Raw genomic sequence first — 14,783 nt, forward strand, 5'->3', positions numbered from 1 at the left:
TTGAATGTATATAATAATTGAATTAAATTCAATAAGTACGAAGCCATAAAATTAAATTTCTTTTTTCTTGAAATTATGGCATAGTTTAAAATGGGTTTCATACATATTAACACATGAAGAAATAAGTCATGAGTTTCTTTTACAGCATATGCAATGGAGTTTAAAAACAACAAAATAAAAAAAGGATGGGTGAAGATGAATTAAAGAACGTGTTACTTAACAAAAATCAAATTAAGTGGAATAAGAGAACTTATTACTTAAAATTCTAGAAATTCTATATAAGATTTAATAAGAGAGGATACAAGAGTTCACAAGTTTCTCCAAAATTCAAAATGAACTCAATTAAACGTCTGAGTACTAAACAAAACTACAAAACTACAAAACTCTCTTCTATAGGAGATGCAACACTCAAACCAAGCTAAAAATGAAACAATGTTCTAGATCTTCCTATACTAACTAGACATGATCCAACTATGCCTTGCGTTCCATGTAACTTATCCTTGATGCACTAGCAAGCATAAAGTTGATATAAAGTTTTGCACTAGTGAATGCTTACACACTTGGTAAAATAATGTCTATTGTCTAGTGGTATATCGTCTAAGAGGTCTTCTACCCATTGTTTCACTTTCATAAAAAATCATCTCTACATGCGTATTTACATTTCTCATATACAATTTTTTAAAATAGAATTTACATAAGAGTATCTGTCAGCATGCAAATAGCATTTTTAAGAAATTAAACATGAGAAAAAAAGGAGGTTTTCCCATACTATTTTTTTTGGTCTTGCGCATGAAATGAAGATTGTCGTGTGGATTTCACTATATAATATACTACCATCATAATAATAATAACAACAATGATAATTGCAAGGGGATTTGCTGCCTTTATTAAAAGGGTTGTAAAGACGAGGAAATTTTACAAAATGAAACACGCCTAAAACAATCCTACACGAAATTATTAAACAAAAGTGGTGATTAAAATCTAACCTATACACTCCAATGAGCAGAAGTTATTATTATTTGTTTTTTCGGGGTGGAGATAACTAAATCAAAACGACACTTCTAATTGACGCACCGCAGGAGACACTTATACATGAAACCCATTCTCTTACGTGAGTACCTCATTTAGAAACCCCATAGACTCCAACGACTTAACAACGGCAACGCTACCTTGTTTGGAAAAAAGTAATGAGATAAAGCAGGGATGATTTCAATTTTCAATCACCAAATGTGAAACAACATTTCTGGTACATCTTCCTAACTGGTTTGAGTTGAAGAGGCCGGCACTGATTGACCATCATCAGATTTAACTACGTTACCAATGGGGCCATGAGAGACTAAATTATCTCTGTCCGCGGCAACTTCGTTGTTATTCTCATCTAAGCGGACAACTAGAGCAAAACTCTTTGTCATCTGCTTCATAAATTCACCAGTAGTGTTAGCAGAATTCCGATGTTCATTTTCTCCAACTAATCCAGTTGTCATCATGCTGCTTTGCTGCCTTGCCTTCCGTTCTTGCATAGCCTTCTGCCGGTCTTCGTAGAAATCAAAATCATCCAGGATGGAAACATCAGTTTCATAGTTTTTAAAAATGGCCAACATTTCAATACCCTGTGGCAACTTCACCTGCAAAGTTTAAAATAAGAAAGGAGCAACTATTCAGTAGCAAGCAATCACTAAATTTTTAGTAGCACATAATAAACTGATTTCTAGAATTAGTTTGGAAGTTTATAGAATACAGTGATACCTAGGATCGGAAGCTAAATTGATCTAACTGGTCACTCATCACTTTAATTAGAAACAATAATTATCTGAAAACTAATTAAAAACAAAACAAGTGAGCAAAAAGTAAACTTGGTAGATGACCCAAGCAAAGCTCAGACAAATGTAATTCCAAACACCAAGGTGAGAACGTACAAATCAGGACAAAAAATAAGTTTTAGGATGCCTAAAAGTATGAGAAAGTTTCTCAATGCAATATGTAACTCAACATTCAATTGTCAGAAGTCTTCTCATTGACACCCTGCAGTAATCATTTCCCTCTGTCTTCCATCAAATCTGACATTCTATGAAATTAGAGTAAAAACAGTAAAACGTTTAAAGCATGTTTCATAAATTCGTAGATAGTGAAAGAACCCTGATTCTACCTCCTGAGTATCTCGACTGTTAGTCACAGGCTTGTTATCATTATTTTCAAGAACAATGTGACGAAACTGACTGTTTGGAACGTCTTTAATTATGTGCCACTTCACGGGAAACTGGCCACTCCACTTATCTTGTTGCCAGAAGTCCACACTCTTGTCAAAATTGACAGGTCCAACCATTTCAGCTACCCCACAGAACTGAGCACTCGCATTGACCTGGAAATAGTTGCGCATTTTTTTTTGACGGCAGTCAACTTATGTTAGAAAAACACTAGCAAAAACACAGAAATTTAATTTTAGTACTTCAGAGTAGTAATTTCAAACCCCATATCAGGCAATAGATGTCAAATGCCCTACCCCATAAAACTAAAACAATATAATGCCATGAATACAAGGTCAAGAACTAAACCCATTGAATCTTTGTTTGGAGATCTTTTCCATGGGAAATAACCACATTTTTTCCAAAAGCTATCTTAGGAAACTGTGAAACAAGACAGTTATTTCTCAAAAAAACAATCATAAGTTTTTTTAACAGAAATTAGGACAATAATAGAAAACACTGACCCAAGGTTTTCTACAAACACAGGACAAGAAATATAAAGTTACAATAGGTTGAAAATGGTAGCACGATATTTGGACTAAAATAGTTACAAATACCAGATAATTACCGAGAAGAAGAGAAATATAGGGCAGGCCTCTTGCTTCTCCATTGCTTGGCGATATGCAGCATCTAACTTCCTGTTTCCGTTTGGTGTACTAGCCCAGACACCATATTTAATGCTCTTGTGCACATTATCTTCACTGTAAGATTTGATGACAAAAAATTTGGCATCCTTGTAATCTATGGCAAAATCTGACCGATTGAGTGACTCATTTTGAAACTTGGCAGTAGATGCACTATTTTTACCATTATCCACAGAATTTTTTTCAGCCAAAATCTGATTTTTCAGCTTTGAGGCCCTTGGACCTCGGTTCTGCTCACTAAGGATATCAAGAGTACCGTTACAATTGCAAAGAGATGCAGATGGCCGCCCTTGCCTCCTGCTATTTTCAAGAGAAGCACAACTCCTATCATTAAGATTGGAAATAGAAGTACCTCCAAAGCTAGAGCCGTGGTTAGGCAGGTAGCCCCTACCATAAGAGTTTGAACCAGATCCAAACCCATATAGTGATGGCTGTTGATGAGAGGCCTACAAAGAACCGAGTAGTCAGCACTATGTGACATATTGACAATGTATATATGTGTTGCTATCTGGCAACTTCCTGTTTCAGATTGTTGCTGTGCATAGTAATACTTCATTTAAGACCAAAATTCAGAAATTTTATTGGAATACGTTAATATCAGTTATGGGTCATAGGACTTGAGTTCCCATTAAAAACAGAACTGAAAACCTATTTTCCTTTCACCCATTATTTCTTTCAAATTCACTGAAATATTTTTCTTAAATACAAGGTTTGATAGATAAACTGCTTTTCAACCAATACAATCTAGAGTATGATGAATGCCAATGATGCCATAGGGTACTATCGAACAGGTATATAGGCCGAGACAAGGAAGAATTAAGTTATCAAGCTATAGCTTTAGTTACATGTGAACTTGAGTGGATAAAAACAATAGTTGAAATTTTGTAAAGTTCAACACATGAAGTTATATTGTGAAAATCAAGCAGCCCTTCACATTGCTTCCAATCTAGTGTTTTTGTGAAAGAACTAAACATATCAAAATTGATTATCATTTCATTAAAAAAAATGCTATCCAAGGATGTTAGTTGTGGGTTTATCAACTTCAGTGATCAACTTCATATATTTGAAATAAATCCTTAAGAAGAGCTTGAATTAAGTTCCAAGCTTGGTGCATGCAATTTATATGCTTACCTAGAGAAAAGGTGTTAAAATAATGATCATCTTATGTTGTGTAGCTTTTTATGGAGCTATTTTTTATTGCATATAGTATGTCATAGGTTGTAGCCTTTATCTCTGATTTCTAAAAGTTGTACTATTCAAATTTGCATATATAAATATACATTAGTGAAGAGCAAGATTAATCATTGATTTTCAAAAATATCAACTATTTAGGAGAAAATGTAATATCTTGCATAATTATGCTGAAGTTATTGAACAAACCATTCCAACACTCGGCCCAAATGACCCAAGTGAGCCCATGGGCCGTGGAGAAACAGATGGCGATATAGGCATTAAAGATCTTTGTCTTTCTGAGGGTTTTGAGCAATCTGACCAGATACCACCAGATCTTGATCCTTCAAATCCTTGTTGGGATTCATGAAAGCCAAAGGAACCAGGCGCTACAGGAAAGCTGCCTCGACCAAAAGATCCCACAGATGGATAGCCTGCTCTTGGTCCAAAAAACATGTTATCAACTTGTTGGTCAATACCTACCAGGTTGGTGAGCTCTGGCTGTGAAACTGGAGTAGGTGAATTGAGATATGATAAGCTAGGAGGAATTAGCTGAGGATAATAAGGTGGTCCAGTGTATGGAAATTGCTGCGAGGAGTATAACTGTGTGTCTCCACCTACAGAAGGCAAAGGTGTGGTAACTGGGGAATACGGTCCATAAGGCATTTGGGGGTTGAAGCCATACCCAGAATGGAAAATAAGGGATGGATTTTCATTGTAGACACCCTAAAATAGTTTAAAAGAACATATATTGCGTTAAGCATTGCAGACAGAAACTGTGCACAAATAAAAAGAGATGACAAATTCTCACAGGAGATCCAATTTCTAATCCCTCAGAATTGACATATGAAGAATATTCATCCCATTCACCGTTGCCATTGTCAAAACCTGGAATCAGACTCACTAAAATTAGAAAATAGCGATGATAACACCAGTTACCAAATAAACTTTGCACAACACAGCACAACGAGCACCACAAGCCAATTGGTATAGTCAATGGTCACTTTGCAATTTGAAAATCATCTGATAATTACATGTGGTATATGGAAAAAAATGGTTACTAAATTATGTACATAAAAGAACAAAGTCACTCCATTCAATAAAATTTATCTAAAATCTTACACTTTTGCAAACTCAAACTGATTATTAACATAATTTAAAATTAACACATCTATGGACTTTTAAATTTGTGTGCCATGAAATGTTCATAAGATGGATAACAATGACAGGAAAGTGAAAGTGAAATTGAGAAACCTTAATAGTAGATCAGTAATGCAAGAAAAATGTTGAATAGGTTGCAAAAAGGATAAAAAACTCGGGCGAGTCTTGCAATACTATCATGTGTTTCAAAATGATAGTACCATTTCAGTAATTTATTTCAAAATGTCATGGACAATAACACCTAAACATGATGAAGTTACAATAGCTTTACCCACATATATGAAAAACTTAAAAGCCATGTACGTAAAACTGAAATTCCCTAGGTGGTTGGTCAACATAAAAGTATAGTGATAATTCTTTCAAAGAATGAAAAGGACTTGTAGAAATGAAGATTAACCTCTATAGTAGAAAGCCTGAGCTTGAGGAGCATACACATTAGGAGGATACAGAGGAACATCTCCACCTGAACCTAAAGAGCCTGATTGACTTGTGGTCTCCCTCGAATGACCTATAGTCACTGTACCCTGAGAAGACTTGAAAGATATTGAACTTTCAGGTATTGATGAATTAAGTTAAGAAAATAAGACATGTTTGTGTGTGTGTGTGTGTACGAAGAGGGATTAAGTTACTGAGAAACTTTAGGAGAGTTACTCCTCATCACCCTTTATTTTTTTCTTAATCTAATGGATAAAAGTGAGTTACGTATTAACCATTTAGACTAAAATAAAAGGTTAGAATGAGGAGTGACTTGATCCCTTCCCTGTATATTTTTATCTATCAGGGGCAATCTAGTGAAATGACTTATTTTTGTATGAGTTTAGAGAACTACTACCTGCTCCTTCATGTTATCTGGTTCGGCTGGTATCTCTTCTGCATGCATGATCTATATGCTCAGTGACAGTATGAACTTAAAAACACAAGTAGTAGCAATACAGATTATTGACCAAGCAAAGCAAAATTTGGAGATAGCAAAACCTGAATTAATAACTACATACACACAAATCCACACATGCAAACCAAAGAGTGTGAATACACTTTGGAATGGAAATCAGGCAAGTGGGCGCAGTAAAACAGTATTGGTGGAAAGAAATGGTAGTATAAAATGAAGTGTAATAGATCACATACAAAAATAAAGTAATCATCCTTCAGACCGTAGTCTCTCGGTGCCGTTGATAATTGAAGCCATAATTACGAAATTCGTAACACAGAATGTCTGACTTAAAGCGTGATAATTCATTTCTTGTAACCCCCCACCCCCAACAAAATCCACTTCAATGCATGAGTTATTTACTAAGACCACGATGATCCCATCAGGGATTACAGCGAAAATCCACAATTCTTTGTTGTCTGATAACACCAGGGATGGTGTCATTCATGACACAGAGAATTAAGATACCGAGATCAACATCACTTACGATTGTCGTACCCAGATGCAAGGTTTAAGGCTGAACAGAAAAGAAAGTAATGGACATCGAACGTTAACTACAACCAAAATAATATTTCTTTTCTTGAATTCATAAACATTAATAAAAATTTCTCAATCGATTATTTACTTCGTCGAAAGGAAAATTTGGGAAGGTCAAAATTCGATGAAAATATATTAGTAATTATGATGATAATCACAATAAGAAGAAAAATAAAGGAGTCGAGCCGCGTTCTAATACCGGTTGTACGATCCGGAGCCTGTGGTGGTTGGATTGCCGCCATGAATCTGAAGAGGAAAGATCTTCAAAACCCGCACAAGAATCTCAAGGAAATGCAAACTATGAACAGTACCTGTCTATTCATCTAGTGGTGGAGTACCTCCTTCTAAATAAATCTAAATTATTTCAGTGTGTTCAATTAAATTGCTTGTAATTAGGGGGGTTTGCGGATTCTATTGCATAAAGGAAACAGCATTAGTCGGTTAAATAATCTCATTTTTATCCATTTTCATAAATTAACATCTTTTTTATTATAAATCTGGATCTAATGGAATTAAAAATGAATTCCATTCCGTCTTTATCAATTAATTTAATTAGTAAAATTGGAGGTTCTAATGATAAAATATATTATAATTCCTATATTTAAAACATAATTGAATTTGATTAAAAATGAATTACATTTGGTCTTAAATATTAGATTTGATCCTCGTAAATGAATTCCTTCGTATTCCAATAATTACAGCGACATTTACACATAATTAGATTTTAAACGGCTTCAATTAAATTATAAATATTTGCTTTATTTGTAAATGATTTTGTGTAAAACTAATCTTATTAATTTTTGAAATATTTAGAAATATATTATAATAGAATAAGATGCTAAAGACATATATAATATTAGGGATTCAAAATTTAATTAAGCCTAATTTATATTATTTCTTACTTATATTTAATTAAAATACCCGTACACATTTTTTCCTGACATTCTTATTTGTGTGAAAGACATGTTTTTTTATTTTAATTACAATTACTAATGCGACATCGTCGTCGTGCCCAAAACTTACTTAAGCAAATCAAACCATGAAGCAATCTTTTAAGTTTTTAAAAAACTCAGACAAAGTTATCTTTATGTTCATATCACAATAAGATAAATTTTGCATCTTAGTAAATTTCATACCAACAATATCAAACAAGTATAGGTTATATATATATTAATTAGTTTAATAAGTAATATTTATTAATAATAATATCTAAACAATTTCATTTAATCATTCCGTGTTCGAATATACGTCTAAAAAATGTATCATAAATCATTATTATCATTAAATTTACATGTCCATTAATATGCATGTCACGTTTAATTAATTTCATGTAATATTTCTATTTTAAGACCTCCATCAATTCTTCCATGCACATACCTTTTTTTCCTTTAATGCGAGTGAGATAGTTGGCGTTTTTTATTTCTATTGTAATTAAATCTTAAGTTTATTCGCCTCACTGTACAAATTATTTTCCAAACTACACCGTATTATTGTTGACGTGGAAAATTTTCTTTCTCGGTAAACAATTTTTCATGGAGATTTTAACTTTTTATGGACATATTGCTCTCATAATTCGACTCCCTGAGGAATGAATCTAAACATTTTTTTAATTTAATTAATTAAATAATTTTTAGAAAATATTTCTTTATCAAAAAATTTTAATTGTACATGATTAATTAAAATTAGTTCTTATAAATTTAAAATTTTGATAGTGTGAGGTAAGTTTGGAGTTAAAAAATATATTTAATTTAATATTTATAAATAAGTTAGGAGTGAAAATTTGAAGAATAAAAGTAATAAATAAGATAATTTAAATATATATGATAATAGAAAAATTATGACAATAGTATATTTTAATTATGGTTATTTTTTGTAAAATTAAATTTGAGAGATGCATATTTATTTTATTAAAATAATTTATGTAACAAAATTTTTGGTAAATTCTGAATTAATCTTGAATATTCATTAGTTTTTCTTGCATTCTAATATTCTAATATGGGCAATCACATTCTATAGTTCTATTAAAAGTAATATGCAAATCCTTTATCTATATCTACTAACTCTTTCACATACAACCTAATAACATATATATTTTTTTATTCTTTATTTTTCATTTTTATGTATTTCATCTTAATATGACATGACAACATTAAAATTAAAGATAATTAAATGGATACCCTCTCTAAATCATTTTGTTCAATAAAAATCTTCACATTGCAACCTAATTAATCAAATACGCCACCTAATCAACCACACAATTAAATCATTGATATTCAATTAAAAAATATAAAAATTCTAAATACTTAGAAAATATAAAAAATTTAATAATAACTCAATTAAAAATACATAAACTTATAAAGGACTTGAATTTTGATTAAAAATACTTTAACCTATGTTTTTTTATTTTAATTATAATGAATAAATTTTAACTAATTTTCTTTTTTTAAAAAGTCTCATCCCAACCCGTCCTTCCTGTGATCTACTTCAATAACTTGCGCATAATTGGAATTGTTGAATTCGTTGTACAATATATTCTCATTTATGTATTTCGGAAGAAGACAATTTTGTTCCTCTGCAACAAACATTCACATGTCACATAAAGTGGTTTGAATGGGAGAAATCTATGGTCACTCAGCTGGTAAAAGAGTTAGAAATGATACATTTATACAGAGAAAAAGAAGATAAGTGGTTTGAAGGATGATGAAATGAAACACCATAATACGTCCTTAAATCGAATTACAGAAAATTAAACTTTCATAATCTTGTCCATGACCGGTTTAAATATCATGAGTTGTGAAAACTAAAGCATTGTCATTTGTTCAATTTTTGGCATGGATACTCATTAATAAAGTGATTACTTTTACTTAGTAAGAGAATATTTTTGGAGCTATAGTCATTTTTTTTTAAGTGTAAGGTGGTAACATACATTTGGTAGATTTGTGACTCATGAATAGAACAATAATTTATTTATCACAATAGTGCAGAAATATATTATAGCTAGGTTGACGTAATAAGGACTAGTAATAAATATAATCGAGTTTGGCAATGTATGTAAGTGACTATGTATTTGGAGTCATAGTAATGATGTTATATTTAGAAATGCAAGGTTTTTATGTTAGCAATATCTCTTTGAAATTTTTGTTTTGATTGACATTGCAGGGAGAAGTGTACATGAGAAAGTTGGTCCATGAACTTTCTTTTGTTTTTTTATAAGGGTTAGGACAACTCTACTGTGTCTCTTTAATTATATTTGTTTTTGTTATTAAAATAAAAAACAACCACCACGCCTGAATTGCAAAATAAAACTCACAAGACAGTGTCATTATTTTAAAATATATGGCCAGGGCATTTGGGTGATTTTTAGACCTTTAGTGTTCTATTTCCATTTGAACATTTGGATGGAAAAACAAAACACTTATTTTCAATGGAAAAAATATACTGTAATATGATTGCCTGAAAATTAATTTTAATTACTAATTGAAACTAACTTTTTTCTAGTCAATTTATGCCTAAATTAATTATAATTTTTTTTTAAAAAAAACTCACTTTTATCTCTGTTCTCATTTTGTTTTATCACAAGTTATCATAACAAATATTATTTAACACTTACTAGTTTAGAGTCATTTTATTTTAAAAATTTTAAAAAGTAATATGGAATTTTTTTTACTCTCATCAATAACAATCTAATTTCCAGTTTACAGAATAATATGCAATTGCATATTGAAGAAGGATCAAATGCGTGGAAAAGTGTAATAAAAGGGTTCAAATATAATGAAATAAGAAGTAAAATGACAGAAGTATTTTAGAAAGCAGAACACTTCCCTATACTTGCTTCTTCTCCAGTTTTCTACTGGCGTTCTGCTCCTCTTCTCCAAGGGCAGAACAACAATTTGCTTGTATGTTTTCATGATTCAAAAATTCAAGACATTATGTGTATTGCTGTTGGTCTGCTTTAGACTTGCACACTATCTCTCAGTTCCTGGCCCATGGTCTCAATCGGTAAGAATATGACACATATTCCTGAAAGAAGTACTATTATCTCAAACAGAAGGACAGCTGCAGTTTGATGACATCCATGTACTAAACCCACAGCAACCAGAGGACATATCATTCCACCAATTCTGCCCACCGAACTTGCAATTCCCACACCAGTTGTTCTAACTGATGTTGGGTACATCTGCAGTTCATATAAATATTAGAATATTAAATTACAGTAATGTATAAAGAAGTATTCAACAAAAAAAATTCTGTCAAACTATCTTTAACTATATGTGTCATCGTCTTAAAACCTGTCAAACCACATTCAGCGTTTGTCTTTTCTGAAAATAAATATTATACTTAATACAAATGATTTTAATTGGTGACAGGGAAATTTCTGTCACAGAATAGTTTTATTTAAGATGCACTCCACATAAAATGTTTTATACAGTTGAAAGAATGAAATTATTATCTGGAAGTTTATTGAAAAATGATAAATGAATCAAATGATAAACATACAATGCATATCAATCATTTATTAGAGCAATAAACTACACTCCAGTCCATATGATTTGTAATTGCATCACTTTCAGTTTCATATTAAGAAGCCTAATTGGTTTTGCAAAGAAGAAATTAAAAGATTAATCTTAAAATATAGTTTCTTTAACTATAACTATAAACTCTCTGCACTCATAATTAGCGAGTTTGTTTTTATGTATTGTTTTTTGCTGATTACTAAATGGTGTTATTTCAAGAGTCAATTGGAGAAAAAAGAATGTTAAGGGAAGTGTATATATAATTTACTCGCTTTGAAACTTGGTAGTACTTACGTGTTACAAGAATTAAACTTTCTAAGGTTCAGTTTGGGGAAAGAATATTAGAATGATAACATGTATTCGTCGCTAGTAGTTTTCTATTTCGAATCATCTTTGTTTCAATAAGATAATTCAAAATTATTTTGCAGTAATACGTTACCTCTGGTGCATATATATACACAATTGTGAAGGTTGCTGTGATGCAAATGCGAGCGAGAAATAAAAGGCCCGTTGTTAAGCCTTCAGGCAGATGGAATACTAACGGGAGAAGAAAAATACAGCAGATGAAGAACATAGTTGACATTGATAGTTTTCGACCGAGTTTGTCGACTGCCACAGCTGACAAGAGGAGTCCAGGTACCTCTATGCACAAAATTAAATTACGTATCAGTCAGACATTTTACTGCATCGGTTGGGTATGAAAGCTCGGAAACCAGTAAGAAAATACCTGCAAAACTGGCAATAAAAACACTCTTGTAACTAACATCCTGGTACTTCTCTGTCTGCAATTTATGTGACACGCATTTACTATGTCCGTTCAGCTCAGTTGTCAACAAAACAAGGCCATAATACGAAAAGGCATTACCAAAGAACACAGCCCATAACAGAACTGTTGACCTTGCCAACTTTGGTGAGAGAAGCACCGACAATGATGAGATACCACCTAAATTGGAATCCATTCCTAAAGGATGTTTAATTTCATTTGTTCTCGGAGAGAGCAAGCGTGCGTCCTCTGAAGGGTTATCAATTTTCTGTAGCTCAATTTCATGGTCAGAGACAAGGTTACCGGAAGGAAGTTCTCTTCCATTTACTCTTGCTATTTTTTCCAAAACTTCAATTGCATCAGCTGTTTTTCCTTTCAAGCATAGGTATCTTGGTGATTCAGGAGTCAATTTGTAGAACAGAAGAAGGAAAGAGGTGGGAAGAGAAGACAGCGCAAGAAGCCATCTCCAACCCAGATTTGGCATCACAATCTGCAAGGAATGTTTTACTTCAGGTGAAACCGTCTGCTGTATAATTTGTTAAATCATGCGACGGAATAGAAACTACATAGCCAACTTAGAAAATTTGTCATAACACTTTCAATATTAATCCAAGTTAAGATACATTCATTAAGAATAGGAGGTGAAGTGTCAGCACTTTCCAAGGTGAAATGAAAAAGGTAAACACTGAGTTCTTGAATAGACTTGAAACAAATTGGAATTTTTTGGAGCTCGCAGAGCAAATAAAGAAGTAATAGAAAAATGTTCGAGATGTGAATCACTTAATATCAATTAAAAGAATATGACATATGAATCTAAACCCCAGGACCATTATGAGGGTGAAATAGATGATCTATGGTCGTGGTTAACTGGAAAGGCCAGGAAGGGAAGAGGGAATAGGCTGATTTATATATTAAGAATTCAAATTTTCAAGAACATGTTTGTAAAATGTAATTGAAATTAATGAAAATTTACCCATGCAAGTGAGGCCTCAAAAATGGTACCAAGAGTCCAAAATGCTGAAAAGATAACCATCCAGGTACCTCTGTTGGGAGCAGGAACAAACTCTAGAAACCAAGATGATAATACAGGTCCACCTCCCAAACCAACACCGACCACAGAACGAAGGGCAATTAATAATATATAGTTAGGAGCAAATGCACTAAGAAAGCCAGCTATGGATGTAACTGTCGCTGTGATAAGGAATCCTTTCCTGAGTTTTTGAAGTAAGCCAAAGAAAAAAGATAATAAATGAACCAACAATGCTAAGCACACTTGAAACGGAAGCACTTAAAATTGAAACAGAGATTTCATTTATGACATAACAGGAGCACAAAATAACTTAATAGTATGGTCGGCATAGCACAAGTTTAATATGTTCTAAGCAAAGAAGATTATTTTATGTGTAAAAAACCATTGGAAGATTTTAACCGGGGCATGGCTAATCCTAGATTTGGTAAGCAAGCCGCTCCCCGCCCAATGAAATAAAATACTTGAAATATGCCAGAGCAAGTGACAAATGCAAAAGATAATGAACTAGTGAAGAGAAACCTGCCTCCTTCCATGTCTATCAGAAACAACGCCCCATGAGTATGCCCCGATTAGCATGCCTGCAAAAACCGCACTGGTTATAAAACTCTCTTCATGAGGGGAAAGATTCCATAGAGCTTGAACTGCAGGGCCTACAAAAGAGAGTAGCATCATTTCCATTGCTTCTGAAACCCAACCAACACCAGCATAAACAAGCACCAGAATTTGGAACTTTCCAAAACCCAAAGCCACTAGAGCATCATCTACTGTGTAGCTTGGGCCTTCATCCCCTGTCTATGATGTCAAAATGATTGAAGTTAAGACCAGATATTTAGAAATAACCAGACATTGTTTAATAATCAAATGGAAAATTAGAGCCAACAAAAAGAATAGAGATATACAGGTAATACGGGTGCAATCAACATACACATGATTGTGTATACAGGTATAGGGTTGCAAATAATATATACCAAATCAAAAGCTCGATGAGATTAAATGATAAAATCAACACATTTCATTCGTACCATTTTTTCAAAGGAAGCTGTGCTCGATCTTGCCTTTTTCCTACCAGATCTTCTCACCGTATTCAAAATTCATACCATTGACGCAAACTTGGAGCATTTGAAGAAATAGAGAGTTGAATTTGAAACTCGTTCAATTTTGATTATTTTATCTACATACTATATTCCACTCTCGACCTTCATACCGTTGACAACGAACAAGATACTATTCACACCCCCATTATTCTTTTTAACACCCCTAACATTTTTAATCATTTGAAGTTCCCACTTTACCCCTTTCCTCACGCCTCTTCTCGCTTCCATTCTTCTCTCTTTGTAACATAATTTTCTCATGCGCAACAACTCTCAAGATAATAAGTAGCAAAGCAACGTAATAGGAGCTGGAGGCTATGGTGATGACGACCACATCATAGATTGCTCCGTCAAACTCTACAATTTCTCATGTACTCTATTCTTTTGTCTTTGTTCGCCGTCTATGTGAACTCAACCAATTGTAATGTGGACTTTCACCATGTCAAATCGTGTATGTCATGTCATAAAACACTTTAGGAAAGTGCCTTAACACCGGGGAAGGAATAGACTGTAAATTATTTTAAATTGTGTAATTTGAAAAATCTGTCGATTAGGCGTGGGTACATACGAGGAAAGAAGAAAGATAAGGTGATAAATGGTGCACCAAAATCCTCCAGGAGCACCAAAGAAGTGCACAAACAAAAAGAACAGAATTTTAGAAATTCCAGTTTGAAAGAGTTGATAGATGCAACAAATGGTTTC

The 14,783-nt window shown here is 32.9% G+C and overlaps 2 protein-coding genes across 9 annotated transcripts; both read right to left on the minus strand.

Moving 5' to 3' along the window:
• Nucleotides 1-860: 860 nt before the first annotated feature.
• Nucleotides 861-7,050, minus strand: ECT5 (evolutionarily conserved C-terminal region 5). 7 transcript variants are annotated; one of them, XM_088102004.1, is made up of 9 exons: nucleotides 6,883-7,050; nucleotides 6,051-6,088; nucleotides 5,616-5,751; nucleotides 4,869-4,945; nucleotides 4,268-4,783; nucleotides 2,812-3,333; nucleotides 2,147-2,359; nucleotides 1,747-1,817; nucleotides 1,427-1,625 (listed from the first exon to the last, which is right to left on the minus strand). In XM_088102004.1, exons 1-8 carry the CDS (start codon nucleotides 6,923-6,925, stop codon nucleotides 1,794-1,796), a joined length of 1,569 nt encoding a protein of 522 aa, XP_087958130.1. In that variant the 5' UTR covers nucleotides 6,926-7,050; the 3' UTR covers nucleotides 1,427-1,625; nucleotides 1,747-1,793. The 7 variants fall into 7 exon arrangements, with proteins under 7 accessions (XP_047166837.1, XP_047166835.1, XP_047166841.1 ...); XM_047310881.2 differs by lacking the exon at nucleotides 1,747-1,817 and having other exon boundaries at nucleotides 861-1,625; nucleotides 5,616-5,742; nucleotides 6,883-7,041; XM_047310879.2 differs by lacking the exon at nucleotides 1,747-1,817 and having other exon boundaries at nucleotides 861-1,625; nucleotides 6,883-7,041.
• A 3,381-nt stretch (nucleotides 7,051-10,431) lies between these two features.
• On the minus strand, nucleotides 10,432-14,276 carry NIAP (Major facilitator superfamily protein). 2 transcript variants are annotated; one of them, XM_047310983.2, is made up of 6 exons: nucleotides 14,013-14,276; nucleotides 13,514-13,782; nucleotides 12,934-13,171; nucleotides 11,925-12,450; nucleotides 11,637-11,839; nucleotides 10,432-10,860 (listed from the first exon to the last, which is right to left on the minus strand). In XM_047310983.2, exons 1-6 carry the CDS (start codon nucleotides 14,013-14,015, stop codon nucleotides 10,636-10,638), a joined length of 1,464 nt encoding a protein of 487 aa, XP_047166939.1. In that variant the 5' UTR covers nucleotides 14,016-14,276; the 3' UTR covers nucleotides 10,432-10,635. The 2 variants fall into 2 exon arrangements, with proteins under 2 accessions (XP_047166939.1, XP_087957564.1); XM_088101438.1 differs by lacking the exon at nucleotides 14,013-14,276 and having other exon boundaries at nucleotides 13,514-13,568; nucleotides 13,645-13,783.
• Nucleotides 14,277-14,783: the final 507 nt, after the last annotated feature.

The sequence above is a fragment of the Vigna umbellata genome, chromosome 11 (assembly GCF_029865625.1).
Source record: "Vigna umbellata cultivar VRB3 chromosome 11, Vumbellata_1.0, whole genome shotgun sequence".
Lineage (NCBI taxonomy): Eukaryota > Viridiplantae > Streptophyta > Magnoliopsida > Fabales > Fabaceae > Vigna > Vigna umbellata.